This window comes from Natrix helvetica, assembly GCF_964273705.1.
Source record: "Natrix helvetica genome assembly, chromosome: 2".
NCBI classification, from domain to species: domain Eukaryota; kingdom Metazoa; phylum Chordata; class Lepidosauria; order Squamata; family Natricidae; genus Natrix; species Natrix helvetica.
In genome coordinates this window covers 66,993,866-67,013,322 of record NC_138552.1, presented here as the reverse complement: position 1 = coordinate 67,013,322, position 19,457 = coordinate 66,993,866, and the positions used below count along the sequence as shown (strand labels likewise).

General features: G+C 41.2%; 1 protein-coding gene across 4 annotated transcripts in view; it reads right to left on the bottom strand.

Annotated features, from left to right (window-relative positions):
• Nucleotides 1-19,457, bottom strand: part of AGTPBP1 (ATP/GTP binding carboxypeptidase 1) — a 75,434-nt gene that overhangs the window by 49,942 nt on the left and 6,035 nt on the right. For 2 of the 4 annotated variants that reach the window (XM_081943538.1, XM_081943541.1), the window contains exons 1-2: nt 14,373-14,694; nt 4,618-4,709 (exon numbers count right to left, since the gene is read on the bottom strand). In XM_081943538.1, coding sequence (XP_081799664.1) covers nt 4,618-4,649 — 32 coding nt within the window. In that variant the 5' untranslated portion in view covers nt 4,650-4,709; nt 14,373-14,694. The other 2 variants (XM_081943540.1, XM_081943539.1) reach the window with 2 other exon arrangements.

Below are 19,457 nucleotides of genomic sequence, written 5' to 3'. Positions count from 1 at the left end.
TAGTGTTTACACAAAACCCAACCTGTCAAAATAACTGTGGCATTAAATATTTTTACTGTTAGCAGGTGCCTTAGTTTAAATTTAAATTTCGTAACAAATTCTAGAATATATAACTAATAAAAGGCCACCCATTATTTTTGTAAATAACTATCAAAACTGGATCTAAAATGATGCAATCAGTATAGAATATGCATTTTCAGGATATCAACCAGTCCTGCTCCAATTCAGGACATTTTACTAGAATTCTTTCTACCCAATAGGTCTCTCTTCACTGAATTTTCAATGGATATTTTATGCTAGAGCCCCCCCCCTCCGGGTCATGGACTGGTACCAGCCTGTAACCTGTTAAGAACTGGGCTGCGCAAGCAAAAGAAGCTTCATCTGCACATGCGTGGGATCTAGGTAGCATACAAAACCATTCCATTATTCCCTTCCCCTGTTGCCGCCGTCGGTCCATGGAAAAATTGTTTTCCTGGAAAACAATCCCTAGTTAAAAAAAAAGAAAAAAGTTGGGGGGGCATTGCTTTATGCCTAGTAAATATATTTATATCTCATCTACCCATTTTTAGCCATCCAAGGTTTTTCCTAATTTTTTTTACTTGTACAAATATAGATTTCCCCAAAGCTGATGATACTCCATTCCTTTATATTACTTTGTCAGCAACAGTCTAGAGAATCACAGAGAGAAAAATCACATCTAAATAAAATTTGGGAGTGAGTTGCATATTGTGTGGAAGTTCAGCGTAACAGGTACTGCATTATAAGAATTGGCAGTGCAAGACATTCCACTTACCATCTTGTAACGATAAACATGATAATTTATTGTATACATATACCAAAATATGGCCAGCCTGAATAAACTGTTTAATAATACTATCAGAGTTCATTTATCAAACCTATAACAGATTACCATTCTTTGGCCCGCTATTATAAACCAATTCTACTGCACATTAGAAAATGGTCTAAATTTTTAATTTGTTACACAATCATCTCCTTCAATTCAGGAGCACAGTGGGTTAAAATGAACATATTAAAATCTAGCTATATTTAAAATAATTTATTTTACAGTTATTATATCATATACAACTTTCTTGTTTAACACATTATTAATTCTTTAGCTAACTGTGCAAATCATTCTTATACATTTATAGAAAGAAACATAAATATTCATTAGTATCACAGAATCTCGCATTAAAACAAAATACACAGTATAAAAAGAATATGAATACAATGTAGATTCTAATGCCCACAGGTTTCTGAGCAGTCTCTACTTTCCCATTTTGGAGAAGATTGTTGAGAAAGTGGTTGGGCTACATTTTCAAAGAGTCCTGGAGAAAACAAATTATTCTTTTCTTTCACTCAGGTTTCAGACTAGACATAGTACAGAGAAGTCTTAGTCACTTTTCAATGAACTCTGCCAGAGTCAGGACGGAATGCCACCATTCTAGTTCTTTTTGATCTCTTAGCAGCCTTTGATATATCATCAACCATGGTATTCTTCTATAATACATTTGATTAGATTTAGGGAACATGATGTTTCTGTGATTTTCTGTGACATTCTTTTTTCCAAGGTAAGTTCTTGTCAATATTGATAATGAGGAAGAAGTTGGCCAGGTCCCTGTATTATGCAGGGTGCTACAAGGCTTGACACTTTCACTCCTGTTGTTTAACATCTATATGAAGTAGCTAAGTGAGGTACTGTATATTAAAGCTGTCAATGGCACAGGGCCTAGCTACTTTAAGAATTTTCTCTCTCTCACAGTGACGGTCTGTTTGTTTGGACATTGTTGGCAAGCTCTGGGCCCCATCAATTAAACAATATCACCTGATCAGGCAAGACGGGAAGTAGGCCTTCTTTGCTACTCTTTTTGCCTTCTGGTACAGCATTCCCCCTGAGATTTATATGGCTACCACCCCGGCCTAACATCCTTAAAACCTATTTTTTCCTCCTAGGACCTGAACCAATTTGCTTCATTCAATTCTGTACCCATTTTGAGTTGGGCAGCATTAAAAAAATCTAACTAATTTAATTTAATTTAAAAGTTTTGACAGTATATTTCAGAAATGATTTTCATTTTTCCTGTGAAACTACATTGCGAGACTGGCCATGTAATAAACAGAAATATCTCATTTAAAACAATTAGTTTGTTTAAAATATATGCATGTTTCTCTTCCATGGTTTAAAAAAACAGTATTAAGGAAATTCTGGCCATTATTAGTACCGATATGAATTCATTGAGCATCTGATAGTTTGCTCAAATATTTGAGTAATATTTCTTTGGTTCAATACTCTTACCCTTTCCCAGGCTTCCCAACTTACCTCGAATTATTTCCCTCTTGCCAAGACTGAGAAAAATTGTCCAGAGAGACCCACTTTCCAAGTGGTTTAAACATCCTGACTGTAACATGGAATCGATGACTACGCCTCATTTCTGCATTCTTTCTTCTAAAAATGTCTTCAACCAAACTGAAAACTAAGTGTAACCTATAGCTTAATCATTCCTTAAACAGTGATCTAATTCTAGAGCCGGATCAAGACACAACTGCTATATGGTATGTTACCAGGGCAACCACTTCATGTCATAAGGCCACAGTTCCTCTTCAAGACTAAACCCAGAAACCTTGAGATTGTTTTACAGAATTCAGAAGTCTGATTCTGGAATAAATGTAATAGTAAAACATTTTACTGTGGAAGTAAGAGTTCTTCAAAACAATAAAAGGCACAAATATGGCATTCCTTCATGTGAGCATACCTATTTTACATAACTAGAAAGCCATGATTAGACAAAATTTCCAGCTTATATTATTTTTACATACAGAAAATGCGATTACTTTGCATGCAAGTTACACAGTCAACTATAATTATTTTCACCCAATATTTCCTGGTACTTATATCTTTTGTAGTACATAAAACTGCTGGGAAAAAGAACAAATAAAAACTAATTTCTAACTATTGTATTTCTATTTTTTATATTTTTTAATTTAATCCGTAAAGTTAAAATACAACTCACTGTTCTATTTCAAACAATTTGAACAAATGTAGTTTGTTTTAATTCAAGCATTTTATTTTAAAATATTTCTTAAATGTACAGATATTGTATTAAGGGTTTGTGACAAAATATGCACAAATACTCTTACTGATACTCTGCTACCTATTATGTCCCACAGAATACCCTCAAAAAATGATGAAATAGCAAAAAAAAATGTTTGGTGTAAACATTTTGGTGTTACACAAAAATTGAAATCTGGCAAATATGCAGACATAAGTAAGTAATTGATATGAGGTGTGAAAATATAGGAAGAAAAATATTCTGAACAGAGTATCTTACAAATTAATAAAATGCAAGAAACAAATGGTACAATCTCATCTGGAACATAATATTCGATTCCTACAATGAGAAAATTTAAACTTCCTTATTTTGCAAACAATATTATTTAAGATTTATCAAATGTTTCCCTACTGTGGAACATTGTCAAGTGTAAGTATCCTATTCCATATTATTTCTCAAAAATATATCTGCTAGCAAAAATCAGGTCTTCTCCAAAAATAATCATTACAGATGTAGTACCCTTATCACTGGCTTAGCTGAAAGCAATTCTCAGGTGAGAAATGTAAAAAAATAATACTAAATACAAATACTATATATCTGTATTATTTTGAATACATATTGCATAGAACCCGAGCAAATTGTGTCTTAATGTCATGAGTTATATACAGTACTGCCAATATCTACACAGAAGATGAAAGAAACAGCCCTAACCAAGGACAGAAAATTCAAAGCTATGTAGCAACACAAAAATGCTCAACAAAAACAAACAGAACAAAAATCTAAAATAGAGAGACGTGTGATTGCTGCTTAGCTGATATTCTTTAAAGGCTCAGCACTTAAAATTTTGCTTCATGTCTTATATTTTTTAATATATTGCACATCTAACAAGTTCAAATACAACAGAGATTCCACATATATTACCAGATTTCTTTTACTTATTCTTGTAATTATATATAAATAGGTAGTAATAATTTTAATTTTACAAAAAAATCTACTGAGCATAGTCCCTTGTCAGAGAATTCTCTTCAATGTTCATTTTCCAATTAAACTTAAAAATGTTAATAATTTTGAATATGATTACATAAAAAGAATATTAAAATATATTAAAACTATCACTTGGGCATAAAAGGAAAATAGTTCAATTTTATGAATAAAATTTGGGGTTAGGAAAATATGTATCACTGTCATAAACAAAGGTAACTTCAAAAAGATTCTTATATTAGAAAATATTGTAAGTTATTAAAATTTCATGGCAAAATATTAGGCTTTTTTATTTTTGTAAGAAAGCCTTCTATGTTAAATATTTGGAGAAAGCCATGGTACATGAATACTAGTTTTTCAAATACACATATCTGTTTTCAATTAACTTTCCTATAATCAGGTTTGCTATCAGATAATCTGGAACATTATCATTTTGAGTACACTTCACACATAAACTTCCAAGATTAAAATCTTTGGATATCAAAAAAAAACATGAAAAGATGATTAAGAGAAAGGAAAAACACAATCTCATTCTTACAAACCAGAATTTTAAACAAATCAATGAAATCATTATCTTACTTATTACCTTTTTTCTGATGCCATTTTCAATTTATTCATTCTGGAGAGATTTTTGAGATTTTATCACAAAAAGATCAGTTGTTCATATCAACATAGTTTCTGAAAAAGAAGAAAGTGTCTACAAGTATGTACACAGACTATTTGGCAGATGAAATTGATGTAATAAGTATACTTCATAAATGGGGCTAAGAAAAAACACATAATTTGCAGACAAATCTCAAAAAATTGTTAACTGCATTAAAATGGCTGAAGAAATAGAGATAAGGGCTGTAATTTTATTTATATTTAATTAGTGGTTTGACTGCAATTATTGCAGCTGGTTAGGAAAAAAGAAGGAGGGATGCAAACATTCCCAAATTGGGAACTACATATGAGCACTCGTTTCTTCATTACTGTAACATGCACATCTACACCCATTCCTTGTTGGCAGGAAACCATCAATCTAACCTCACTAGTTGGCTGATTAGACTCCTTTCTATTTCATGGTTTATGTCCTTTAGGGGGGGGGGTCTCGACTTAAAACCACAAGGGAGCCCAACATTTCAGTTATCAAGTGAGACATTTGTTAAGCGAGTTTTCACAACCTTTATTGCTACAATTGTTAAGTGAATCACTGAAGTTGATAAGTTAGTAAATGGTTGTTAAATGAATCTGATTTCCCTATTGACTTTGCTTGTCATAAGATCACAGAAGGTGATCATGGAACCTTGGGACAAAGCAACAACAAATGAATTAGTCACCAAGCATCTAAATTTTGATCACATGATCATGGGGATGCTGCAATGGTCTTAAGTGTGAAAGCGGTCATAAGTCACTTTTTTCAGTGCTGTTGTAACTTTGAACGGTCACTAAATGAACTGTTGTAAGTCAAGGACTACCTATATAGCCAAGGACTGCAGAAATAGTCACCAAAGCATAAAGTAAGATAAATGAAAAATGAGCAAAAGGAGATTACCAATACACTTGCAAATGTAAGAGTTACAGTATATACAAAATCCCTAAGAAAAAAAAAGTGGTTTGGCTTCAAGATTTCACATTTATTTTTAAGTAGAATTTCGCAATGGACAAAAGCTTTTCTTTAGGAGAATCTCACATGAAACTAACCAGCCTTAAAGATGCCAAGCTAAACCCAATCAAAATAATTTTTCTCTTTTTCTTTGGTTTTCTAGCCTAATGTCTTATCCTTATATTTTGTATACAGAATTGCATATATTCTGTATATAAAGAGTTAAAATTCTAGAATGCCAGTTGGTGTTACCTGAACTGCATGTCTCGAGCGTGGCATGGGAGCAGTCACTTATGGGTATTAATACGGCCCATTTGCCTGGAGACTGAGGTAAATCTGAGGACATTCCCTCTGCTTCTCCTTCTGACTCTCCAGATTAACCGATGGTCCAGTCGAAGTAGAACTTGGGAAGGAAGGGACAGAGACCACCCAACTCCCTCCAAAGTCCCTGACTGACCTGTAACTAACCCAACTCAGGCCTTGGCACAGGTCGCGCTTGATGGGCGGGAAGTGACTGTTCCCATGCCACCCTCGAGACATGCAGTTCAGGTTAAGACCAACTGACAGTCTCGAGGTGGAGCATGGGAGGAGTCACTGATGGGACATACCAAAGCTACATGTCCATGGGAGGGATCATTGGGCCTGAGTCTCCCGAGAGTGTAGTACTCCCTGCAGGACCCTCCTCCCGAAGGATGCCTCAGCCGAGGCATACGCATCTAGCCGGTAGTGCCCGATGAAGGGTGTTGGCGAGGACCAGGCGGCAGCCCTGCAGATGTCCTCAATGGGTGCCTGGGTGGCCCAGGCCGCAGAGGGGGGCGCACTCCGGGTGGAGTGTGCGATGATGCCCACTGGCAGCCCTCGAGCCTCATAGGCCTTGGAAATGTCCAACATTATCCATATGCTGATAGTGGTCGGGGAGACCTTAGCTGCCCGGACCGAGGGATGGAAGGCACGTCCAGGCAGTGCCAGGACCTCTCTCTCTCCGAAGAGGAAGAAGGACAGAAATCCAGGAGGATTACCTCCTGGCCCCTATGAAATGGGGAATTGACCTTAGGCATGAAGGCTGGATTGAGTCTGAGCACGATCCTGTTGCTGTGAAAAATGCAGAGGTCCGCCCTGGTGGAAAGAGCATTAAGGTCGGACACCCTCCTGGCAGAGGTGATCGCCACGAGGAAGACCACCTTGAGGGTTAGGAATTGTAAGCTCACCTCCCTGAGGGGTTCGAAAGGTGCCTCCAGCAGCGCCTGGAGCACTGCAGGAAGGTCCCATGAGGGGAAACGGGGAACCACCGGGGGCCGGAGATTAGCTGCCCCTCTGAGGAATCGTTTGATGACTGGGTGCTGGGACAGGGGTTGGGCGCCCACCCCTCCTAGGATGGTGACCAGGGCGGAAACCTGCCTTCTGAGAGTACTGTGAGCTAGGCCTTTCTCCAGACCGCCCTGGAGGAATTCCAGCACCTGGGGAACTAAGGCCAATGTCGGGTCTACCTGCACAGACCGACACCAGGCCGCGAAGGAAGTCCAGGTCGCATCATAGATGTGGGTAGTGGACTTCCTTCTAGCGGCCTCAATGATCCCAATGACTCTAGCGGAGAATTGGGCCTCTCTTAGTTACTCCCACTCAAGCGCCAGGCAGTCAGATGGAGCCACTCTGGGTCTGGGTGCTCCAGGTTCCCTGGCGTAGGGCCACCTCTCCCCAAGGGATTCTCCAATGGGACAGAATCAATATCTCCACTAGGTCCGCGTACCAGGGACGCCGTGGCTAGAAATGGGCCACTAGGATTATCTCTGCCCTCACTAATTTTCTCAGAACCCCGGGAAGGAGGGGAAGAGGAGGGAAGGTGTAGAGAAGTCCCGACGGCCATCTGCAGTGCAGGGAGTCGATGTCTTGTGCCCCTTGGGTTGGGAACAGTGAGATGAACCTCGGAAGCTGGGTGTTCGACGGCGAGGCGAAGAGATCCACTGTCGGTCAGCCAAACCTCTGGCAGATCTGCTCGAAGATGCGGGGGTGAAGCTGCCACTCTCCATGGTCTACTGTCTCCCTGCTGGGCCAGTCCGCCTACTGATTTTCCACTCCGGAGATGTGTTCTGCTCAAATCGACAGGAGGTTCCGTTCCACTCAGCTTCCCAGATGCACTGCCTCGTCGCATAGCGCTAGGTGCCTCTCTGCTTGTTCACGTGGGCCTTGGCTGCCACGTTGTCCGTCAGCACCAGGATGTGTCTTCCGGCGACCGTCGTCTTGAACCGTTAACTGGGAGTCCAGGTGAGCCCCCCCCCCAACCGAACAGGCTTGCATCTGTTGTTAGGACCAGTCTGTTTGGTTCCCTGAACCCTTGGCCAGAGCCAGGGACATCCACCAGCGGAGTGAGAGAAGTGCCTGGGGTGTCACAAGGACCCTGAAGCTTGCATCGCTTGTCCCGTTCCTCTGGTGTGGGAGTAAGAACCACTGCAGCTCTATGGAGTGGAGGTGAACCCAGGGCTCTATCCCGATGCAGGAGATGAACTTGCCGAGTAACCTGGGAAGGAGAGCTACGGGAATAGATCAAGTCCTGCAAATCTCTCGACTCAATTCTACAATACTGTCCCTACGCTCATGTGACAGGAAGACTTCACATTCCACCAAGTCAATAATAGTCTCCAAATGTTGGAGTCTAGTGGTGGGGACTAGATGGCCTTGGCCTTGCATAGCAGGAAACTGAACAAGGCTGGAGGAAATAGGCCCGTGATGGTTGGGGCCTCAGGGGCCTGGGATTCTTTGTCCTCAGAGAACCCATGATCCTTCTGTACCTCCTCCTCTGAATCTGACCTCTCACTAGCAGTGGAAGGGGAGGAAGCTCTGAGCTCCCTGGCCCGTTGGTTCAGGTCTGGATGACCTCGAGGGGACCCATGTGAAGACTTTTGCTTAGCTTGTTGAAATTGGTGCTACATGCCCGAGGAAATCCCTTGGGCAATGACTCTGGCAATAACATTTTGAAAACTCTCTGAGAGCTCTGGGTAGGCAAGGGAGAGGCTGGGTGGCTCCAATGTCGAATTAGGGTCAGGGAAATCAGGAGCCAAGCGTTGCCTAGGGAAGCTAGTAGTCCTGCGGCCAAAAGGATCTCCCCTTGCCCCTGCGGGGTGAGAGGGCAATGGGGGGGGCAAGGGACTACCCTCCCCTAGAAGAGCCACGTGGGGAGACCGGAGGACTATGTGGCGAGCATGATCTGGCCTGGGAAGGACTGATGCTGTCCCTGATCCGCCTTCCAGCCACCCTGGTGATATGAACCTCCTGCTTGGAACCCTCCTTCCTAGAGGACTTGGAGGTGCACTTCCTATGGGTGGGTCTCCCCCTTGTGCCTGGGTTGGCTCCCCAGGAGGGTCCCTCACCCGGGTCTGAACCCCTAGGAGAACCGAGGGGCGCCGCTCCCCCACTCCTCGTGGAATCCGCCATCACACCCTTACTCATGGTTTGTAGCCTCTCTCTACCTCTCCTTCTGTTCCTATCTGTCTGTAACTGCTGCGTGGATTCAGTGCTCCTTCGAATCCTCGCACTCCTCAGCTGTGCTGCCGATCTGCGGCCTGCAAGAAGACTGCCAAATAGCTGGGGCCCTCCCCGGATTACCGGCAAAGTACAGGCCCAACGTTACCCTCCTGGGTACTGGCGGTGGCTGCGAGCGCCTGCGGCCTCTGGTATCAGAGTGCCAATACCTGCGCTCTGCGCGTGCGCCCACACTTCCAAAATGGTGACCACTGACCACACAGTTTCTGCATGTAGCAATGCCCGGGGCTTGGAGATTTGCCCCCGCCCAGTGGTTTAAGCCCTCAGCCACGCAGCAAGTAAGCTTGTGCTAATGCCGGTAAGACGGGTGCCGTTAAGGAAGGTGAGAGGAGTTCAAGAAAAATCAAATGCTGAGAAAAGTCTCGTACCAATGGAGAGCCAGGAAAATTATCTCCTTCTGGGCCAAAGACTGAGGTTAATCTGGGGAGTCAGAAGGAGGAGCAGAGGGAGTGTCCTCAGATTTACCTCAGTCTCCGGGCAAATGGGCCGTGTTAATACCCATCAGTGACTCCTCCCACGTCCCACCTCAGAGACCTGCCAAATTCTGTCTTCGGAATATTTCTGAAGGAAATGAAATCTTTGTAAACAGGAGTAATTTCTTCTATATGCTAGTAAGCACCGGTATAACCTTAGAATTTTATTTTTATAAGGTATTACGCTTTCCTTTCACAAACACTATTGTATTTTTACTCAACAAAAAATTTGCTTATATATCTGATTTGAAAACTTTTTAAAACTATTTCAAATCAAAGCTTGAACTGTACTTTTGTGGTATACATGCCATTTATGAAATTTCCCTAACCCATAGTAAACTAGAACAACAACGAAAATGTCTTCCTTGGCTAATATGTAATCTTCTGATTCGAAAAATGGCTGACTAAAAAGAACTCCTTAGTACAGAATAATTGATACATTTTTTTTCAATTAGCTACTATTTATTGTTTATTGCAATTCTTTTGTAATCAGCCACCGAATGAGAGTTGGACAGTATACAAGTTTAATATTATTTAATAATATTATTTACTATTACTGCCTCTATTACTCTTTTTAGCTATTCTAGGCAGCTTCCTTTTGTCAATAAAATAAGTGTAGAAACTAAGAGTAAAATATCCATAAAGATTCTCAGTCATCCAAGTAAACTTATCTGAAAGCGGAACCATGGTTAACTGGATTTTTTTCTTTTTTGGTTTGAAACATTTTGTTGCTTATCCAAGAAACATCTTCAGTCTGACTTCAGTTCTTCAGACTGAAGAAACTACTTTGGTAAACAGCAAAATGTTTCAAACAAAAAAAAGTCTAGCTGCCATGATTCAAGTTCCAGATAAGAGTAAAATGGTTCTAGACAATTAAACTGCCAAACATATCTGCGGAAGAGGGTATTGAGATCTTGGCATCTCTACTTAAAGTAAATTAACTTGGAGGAGTTGAATAAACTTTCAAGATTTATTGCCAGGAATATATAACACTACACTAGTTGTATGGATGATCTGAGTGGTCCAGGTCAGGCTTTTCTGCTGATAAGGCATTCAAAAGCAGTAAAAGGCAGCAATCTTTAAATATTTCATTTCATTAAAATAAAATTACTCTAATGTGGGCATTATTTTCAATAAGCTAGAATTTCCCTAGGCACAAAGGTTACTGTTTCCAGGTAATTCTTACTTATCTATCACAATGGACAGCAACAACTCTATCACTAAATGGTAGCCTTATTAAGCATGACATCATGTGACAGTGACTTGTGACTTTCTTTTGGTTTTCCCACTGACTTTGCTTCTCAAGAGCCTGCTATGAAGGTTGCAGTTGGTGATCATGTGATCACAGGAAGCTGAAATAGCCTCAACTTTGAGGACCAGTCCTAAGTCTCACTTTTCAGTGTGTCTAACTTTGAAGGGCCGCTAAACAAGTGAGCAATAGCAAGGACTTACCTGAAGAGTCTTCACAAATACAGAATCAAACATCCCCACCCATGCCATGTCCCCTCATAGTCCCCAACTTATGTCTGCTGATTTAATGACTGTTCAAAGTTATGATGATCTCAAAAAGTGTGTTTTATAGTCTGTAAAATTCTTCTGGTTGTCATAAACATTGTGCTGCCTCCACTATCCCATGGACACGTGACTGCATTTTGGACATTTGGAAAATGGCTAACTACTGTAGTTGCAGTGTCCCGTGGTCCTGTGGTCATGTGACTACGATTTGTGACTCTTTTGATGGGTTCTGACCCAAAACAGCTATCAGGATAGGTTCACTTACAACCACTATTCATTTAACAATCACCATAAAAACAGTTATAAAATCAGTCTTGTCACATGGGTGCTTCAACTTACAATAGTCATGACTTACAACTGAAATTTCCATCCCAATTTTAGTTATGTGAGAACTACCTATTCAGCACTAGGGATCAACTTTAACATTATAAATGAATTAAGCCATAGAAAATAAGTCTCCACACAGAAAAATGATTTTATATTTCTAGTAAGGGAAAAAATGAAGGCTATAATTATTTCCTAGAAAACATTCTTAATATCAAGCGTCATTATCTCAGCCAAACATTACTATATTAGGATAAAGCAAGCCACAAGTAGTCAGTGCTATGATCAAATTCACACACCACAATTGTATGCTCCTTTATATGTGTGTCTTCAAAGGTGAGATACAGTAAGGAGAGTGAAATCCATCTGGCTACTCCATTACAGCCTAACATATTCATTTTCTCTATTCTTTTAAAGAATCTGAAACTATTTAAAGAATAAGGTATAAGATATTTTTCAACAATTACTCCAGACAAGCTTCACTGTTAAAATAGTTTAACTCTATTGCATAAGATTATCCCTTTGTCCAAAAGAGGGAAGTGAGGCTCTTTAACTTGTAAGAGGCATTCGCTTGTTATCATGAACTTATTTTTCTCAAAGTAATAAAATAGGATGTGGAAAGAATTCTAAATATTGCAATATGTATATTAATTTCAAAAGTCATTTTAGTATAGTAATTAAAGAAACCAGGCTACAAACTAGGAGACTGAGTTCTAGTCCCACCTTAGCCATGAAGTTAGGTATCTTTGATCAGTCACCTCCTCTCAGCTGTAGGAAGATGGCCCTGGCTAATCACTTCTAAAACTACTGCTAAGAAAGTTGCAGGGACTTGTGCAGGCAATCATCCAATGTCAACACTGATTCAAACACAAAGACCCAAACTTCTACTTCCAGTAGCTTATGTTGATTATCCCATTTGTTGAGTGTTTATAAATGTACATTTTGTAATGTAATTTTATTTTATTTTTAAATATTATGCAAAGAATTGCAGGAGCCCATGAGATCCAAAACATGGACTTCACCAATTACTGGTTATATCAATTTGGCCTCTCACTCATGGAAAGCTCCCCGATTCAACTAAAAATTCCATAAATGGAAGGAACAATGATTTTGCTTGATTACTACTTCCCTGAGCAGTTCCCCAGAGTTTCTCCTCTCCCAAGTATAACTAAGAACACTGATGACTACTGAATTTTACCATATAAGTTTATATATACATTTACATTCATGAGAAAAACTATTTGAAATAAAATATCTTCTACTTATGTTGAAGTCAGTATATGATTTATTTACAAGGAGTACTTGCCTCTCATAGTCACCAAAGCATGCTTAAAGACCCTATGCAAACTAGTGATTCACCAGAGCCTTTCTCTGACCTCTTATTGTGATTATCAAGCAATATGAATCTTAAATAAAACACGGTATTCGTAAATAAAGGCTTCAGTGTTTGGCAGATGAGATTCAAAAACCTCCCTCAGAAATGCTTTCTGTCATAAGTATGCAAAGATTTTGAAGCCGTGCTACAGTTGCTATTTCAACTGGACCAACATCTGCTTAACATAAATGTTTTGTAGCAACATGGGGTGTAGAAGGCTAAGGCTTCATTCACTCTATGTAAACTAACTGTAGGGCTACAATAATTCTGGATGCAAATTAAGACCATCTTGTGTTGTGCACCTTCAAATGATAACAACAAACAGATGTTTGGCTTTTCCTCATGCCTTCTTTTACCTAGAAATATCTTATATAGTTCACTCCAGCCATGTGCAGTTAAAGGAACACTTCAAATGAAACCATGATTTGAATCAGGGTTTCTTGAACAAGCTATATAAAATGGAGACATAAACTAGACCTTGTACATTATAATGGCTGAGTGTACATTTGCTGAGTCAAAGCCAAGCACATCAACAGCGGGAGTCTTTCACTATACCTAAGCAATTGCAGCTAGACATTAGGAGAAACTGAAAAACTGCATTATTTACACACTTTTCTCCAGATCCCCCTCACCACAAATACATGTGTGTGTCATGCTCCATAATACTTATAGCAGGCATTAGGCAGAAAAGAACAGTTGGGTATGCATGGGAAACACCTGCACAAACATCTATGGGAGCAAACTGGGTTTTACAGAGCTGTATTGGAATCCTAACCATATACAATTTCATGCTGCTTATCATCCATAAACACTGAACGCTGCTGTGTGTCAATGATAAGATTTGTTTTTAAAATATCCTTGGCTTCTATATGGACTGCTTTAACCATTGCTGTTTCTATATAAATCACCTTTTTTGTGGCAAAGAAAAGTAAGTTAAAAAAACAACACAAATGAGCTATTTTTAGAACACCCCGTTCCCCCCAACTGAGTGTGAAAAACTAACAAGTCATTGCCTGTTTAATAAACAGAAATGCCACCCGACATTATTTCACAGCGAATCCTAATCAGGCGCAATGCTGTAAGGTTTCAAATCTAGTCTAGTTTATCCCAGAAAATAAACCGGTCCCCCCTCCCCCCCCAAAAAAAGACCTTGTGACATAAGTGATCTAATGAAGGTGAACTCTTCCAAATAAACGTTGATAAATATCATACTCCTTGGAGAGAAAATGTTGTGTGGTGCGTGTGTGTATTGGGGGGGGGGGGGATAGCCATTCCAGAATTACAGCTTTTATTCTAGCGAGTTCACCACGATGACGAACCTGCTCTTCAGTGTCCATTTCCAGAGACCATCAATTCCCTCGGCTAAACTGCCCCCTTTCCATATTTATCCCCTTTGCTTCTGTTGCCGCCGCCGCCGCCGCCGCCGCCGCCAGAGGTCAGAAACCATGGGAAAGCTCCGCCGACAGGCAAAGCTTGTCAAAGGGACAAGTCAAGCCGAGCGTCCTTCCACCACCCCGGACTATGTCAGTCACCTTTTTCAGGTAGAGGGCGGCGATCTTCTTTATAAGGTCCGAGCGTGGTACCTCAGCACTGCATCACCTTGGGCGAGAAGATGGAGGGAGAGCGGGCAGGCCGGACTCCAGAGGGAGACAGGTGAAAAGAAGCGGGGCCAGACCCAGCGCCAAAGGCGTCGATCGCCACTCCCGCCGAGAGGCAACGACAGCGGCCGCCGCGGCTCCGGTGTTGCCGAGCCCGGACTCTCCGCACACGCCCGACGGGAGAACGAGGACGCGGCAGAAACCTGCCCGCATCCTGGCGACGTCACCGCGCTCTCCCGGCCTCCTCCCCCGCCGCGCGCGTGCCCAGCCGCAGCGCGCGCGTGATCCCCGCCCAGGGCGGGCCGAGCGGCTAAACGCCCTTCCCCTTGAACTGCGGTGTTTAGTCTCTCCCGCCAAGGGATGGCGGGGAGGGGGAGGGCGGATTGAGCCGTTTTTCTCTCAGCAAGTGCTGCTGCTGCCCGCCCGTTTTCTTATTTTTATTTATTTATTTATATACTGGATTTTATATACATAATCCAGTAAAACGCTGGATAATCCAGTAAAGTTATCCTTCAGTTGAAGCAGGGGTATATAGAGAGATCATGGTTCCCAGTCGTCTAGTTAAAATGGGTGTCTTAAACTGCCTAAACTGTAATCTAAATTTAGTTTTCAGAATACATTCTGTGGGGAAACCCTTTGTGAGTGTTCCGAATTTTTAAGTATGCTTTCCACGTTACGCGCCTGTGAGTGCTTATTTCATGTTGCTTCAAACAAGAATTCTAAAGTCATGGCACGTCTCATGTGCCAGTATGAAAATTAAATTCAATAACTGCACCACTATTAGTTAACAATAATTGCTACTAAATGCTGTCCATTTACTCACTATTTCAGTGTCTTGTATCCTTATTGCTTTTATTTCTGCTTAATTTCATTAGCTAATAAGCCATTTTAATAGTCATTATAATTGACTTAATTTTGAAATAATTTGTTTATGTATCATTCTCCCTTACACATGACCTCACTAAATCTATACAGCAACAATATTAATTACAACTTCCCATTGCTTTCAGTATTATAAACCAGTTGGTCCAGAGATAAGGCTCAAGGCTAAAAGCAGGAGACCAAGAGTCAAGTCCTGCCTTAAACATTAAAGCCAACTGGGTGACTTTGGGCCAGTAACTCTCAGCCCAATCCATTTTACATGGTGGTTGTGGGGGGAAATAGGAGGAAAGTGCTGGCTTTCATGGCTAAGGCAGGACCTAAACTCATGGTCTTCTACTTTCTAGCCTACTGCCTAAAATACTAGACTAAACAAACCAATATACCCCTGGAATATGCATAACATGGCCTTCACTGGCATGAGGGTGGACAAAGTTTTAATTTTACATGGTTGGCTCAAATCAGGCTTGCCTAATGAACATAGCTGATGCCACAAACCAGTAGTTTCTTGGGCTCTGAGTTCACTAAGCATTGTAATATATTTATATAATTATGACATATATCTTTATATTAACATTGTTTACTTTCATTACCTTCTAAGTCTTTACTTCCACTTCTCAAAATGGTATCATCTACATGTATCCCATTGTTAGGTGTTTTGACCTCCATTTTAAATTCCATTTCTTATTTGAATGTTGTCTCTTAGCTTTACTGAATAAGTTCAAAGATATTACGGCAGCATGCATCTTTGTCTCTCTCTATGCTACACATACGAAACCATAATATACATACTGGAATATACTATGATACGGTCCCAAATCATTCATCCGTGTCTACTTTGTATAATGTCTTTCTCTCATTAAAAAGATACTTGGGAAGACCACTGTAATCAGGTGTTCGGGCACCTTTATTAGCTTTAATATAGTCTATTTTCTAGCATTATCTCTACAATCAGAAGTCATGCTGTAGTTGGTAAAGCAAAGATAAACCTGCTTAAATTTTCTTGCTGTCCAGTTTATCCATCATATCTTAGCTATCTGATGTTACATTCCTTTGCTTTTCTGAAATCTATTCATTTGCCATTTCCTTAGAGGACTCCATTTTTTCTTAAGTAAAACATTGCTTGAATGAAGAACTAGAGCAGTGGCTTGATAATTTGCACATTCTCTTGCATATCTCTTCTTTTGTATCCGTAAGTATACACTACTGATCTTTTCCAGGCACCCAATATTGTTCCCTATTTTTGCATTGACTTATTATCATTTTAATTGCCTTTGCCCCTGTAGATTTAAGTTAATTCAGCATTTCATCCATTCCTGTTGCTTTCCTGTCTGACTACTTTTCTACTGCCTGACCTCAAATAAACTAGTGAACAATCTAGAGAAAGGTACTCCAGACATCCAGTGTAACCAAGGCATTTAATGCCAAAATTGTTAATCAAAGTCTGCATATTTGTTCTTTTCTTCCAAGCGTTAATGCCAAAATAGGTCCAAAACGAAGGCTGTGTCTGCATAATACACTGAACAACAAACTAGCTACCTTTTAGCTTACACTGTCATGCAAGTTCAGCCTATGTGATATGGTTCATTGTAACATGTGAATTCAAAATACTAACAGTAAACCGTCATTAAATGATCCATGTATAAATGTGTCTTGTAAACACAGCACACTTGTGGATAAGAGCAATTCATTTACCCATATACTTTTATCATGGTCCTCATCAAGCAGCTAGCACACTACCACAACCACAATATCACTGGCTCAGCACATTCACAAATCCCTCTGATATGGGAAAATAGAGTAAGCATCTGCTGACACCCTTTTTCCAAATCCCTAGATTCCCAGCAGTTCACAAACCTATTTAAAAGGTATGAGATGGAACTGTACAGAATCCCATAATAAAAAGTGTTGGAAGAAATATCCATCTGGTTCAGTTCCAAGCTGGGAGAAAGACACTGGAAACATGGAGGCTGATGGAAAGATGGTTTAATGATGAACAGAAGTATCAAACACGTGTGATTCTGGGTAGCTGACCACATGGAGTTGAGAGTGAGGGCTTTTTATACCTTCTCTTGGGCTTTGAATTTGAGCTTCCTGCTCCTGTGCAAGAACATGTATTCTATTGGTTGTTGTAGAGGTCATAGCTGGCTCTTTAGGTTGTCTGAACTAAGTTTGGTTGAAGCAATGTCCTCAGGAGATTATGCAGTGTGAACTCTGCTGCTAGATGGTAGAGGGTTAATCCTATTAAAGTGTTGAGGGGTCATGTCTTAATCCCTTTTTGTTTTGTAGGTAGGCTGGCCCAATCTTTCTCAATGGACACAAAATATCTGCTGGGGGCTTTTAAGAAAGACTTGGGGGCTGCTTTCCAAGAGCATGATATTCTGCCTTTTTAATATTTCTTAAAATATTTAACGGTTCTAGGAGAGGGGTGGGTGCTAACTTTCTACAAAGGGTATGGTAAGAGTATAGTAGATCTTTCCTATTCCAATTTGCTTTGTGAGACTGACTCATCATATAGGAGGCATGTAGATATATAGTGGTTCTGTCTTAATGTATGAGAACAGCAGTGAGAACAAAGTAACAAAGGGCATTATTCCCTTGTGGGACCAGTACTTTAAAATGTGTTGCTACATTTTAGATCACCAACTGCGTAACTAATAGCTGGTGTTCTCTTTGTGCTTTAAATCATTCTTACTTATAATAGCTTTAACTGCATTATTGTTACCTTCATTCTATAGATAGATGATAGATGATAGATAGATAGATAGATAGATAGATAGATAGATAGATAGATGATAGATAGATAGATAGATGATAGATATATATAGATATATATAGATATAGATGATATAGATATATATAGATATATAGATATACCTGGGAGGAGGAGCTTCCAACGATGGTGGTTGCCTCCTGAGCTCCTAAGAGAACTATGGAGCACCCGACCGGGTAAGGGATTGCAGCCGGCCCTATGGCAACAGTGGGGCTGAGAGTTGATAGCCCGACCACCCTGGCCTGTTTTGGGCTAGTTTTGGCCTGCCAGGGTGGTCGGTGAAGATCGGAGGGCAAGAAGGAATGGAGGACTGTAAGCGGCAAACGGCTGGGAGAAGCTTGCGATAAATGGCGACGGCGCAGTGCGGCTGTGCGGGCGGCGCTGGCGACGGCAGATTGAAAAAAGCCGGAAAACCCGAAAAAACAAAAAAGGAAGGGGCGAGAACCACCGGAGAGCCACCGGAGACACCGGAGGGTCACTATTAGCACCGGGGGCACAGGGAGGAACAACAAAGGAACAATGGAGCACCGGAGAGGCATTAAAGACATCGGAGAGGCACTGGAGAGGTGAGCAGGGATGGGAGGCAACCAGTGGCAGCCAGAAGAAGCAAAGGGAGACGGCTGCGGCGACGGAGGAGTAGAAAGAGCCGCAACCAGGGACTCCTTCATGATATCTCGCCGTTCCTGGCGGCTCCGCTTTGGCCGGGAAGTGAATGAAGACCTGAAACAATGGCTGGGGGCAACTTGGAGCCTTTGAGGCCACTGGAGATCCTGACTTGGGGCTATGGATAGGCCTGAGCAGCTGCCTAGGCTAAAACAATCAGGCCAAGAATGCTAAAACAATCGGGCCCCACCCATTAAGGAACATATATCCATCTGGGACCATTTGAACCATCTCCCTCTCATTTACCATCTTTGCCTCTCTCCACCATTTGCGACACTTGAATACCTCCCACCTTCCCCCCCCTTCCTCCAAATTTACCATCTAGACATTAAGACTCTTGGTCCTCCATTGAGACTCTAGTCCTGCCGGCTACTACCTATTATTTGTTTCATCAGCACCCTTACCCTACTGGGACTTTTAGCATTCAACAATTTACTCAAGGTTAGACCTGCTCCACCTGCGAGAAGCCCCTCTCTCGCAGGTATGGCCCCTGGCTCTTTCAAGGGCCAGCCTTGATGACGGGTTTGTGAACCCCGAGAGGTGGAAGAAAAGGAAGCTGAGGGGCTTTTTATCAAAATGTTTTATACTGTTTTTAGGGGGTTCTGGGAAGGGGGGGAGGGGCAACCACGCCGGGAGGGAAGCCAGCACCAGACGAACAGGTGAGTCCAGGAAGGAAGTGAGCGGGGTGAGGGGGGAGAGGGAAC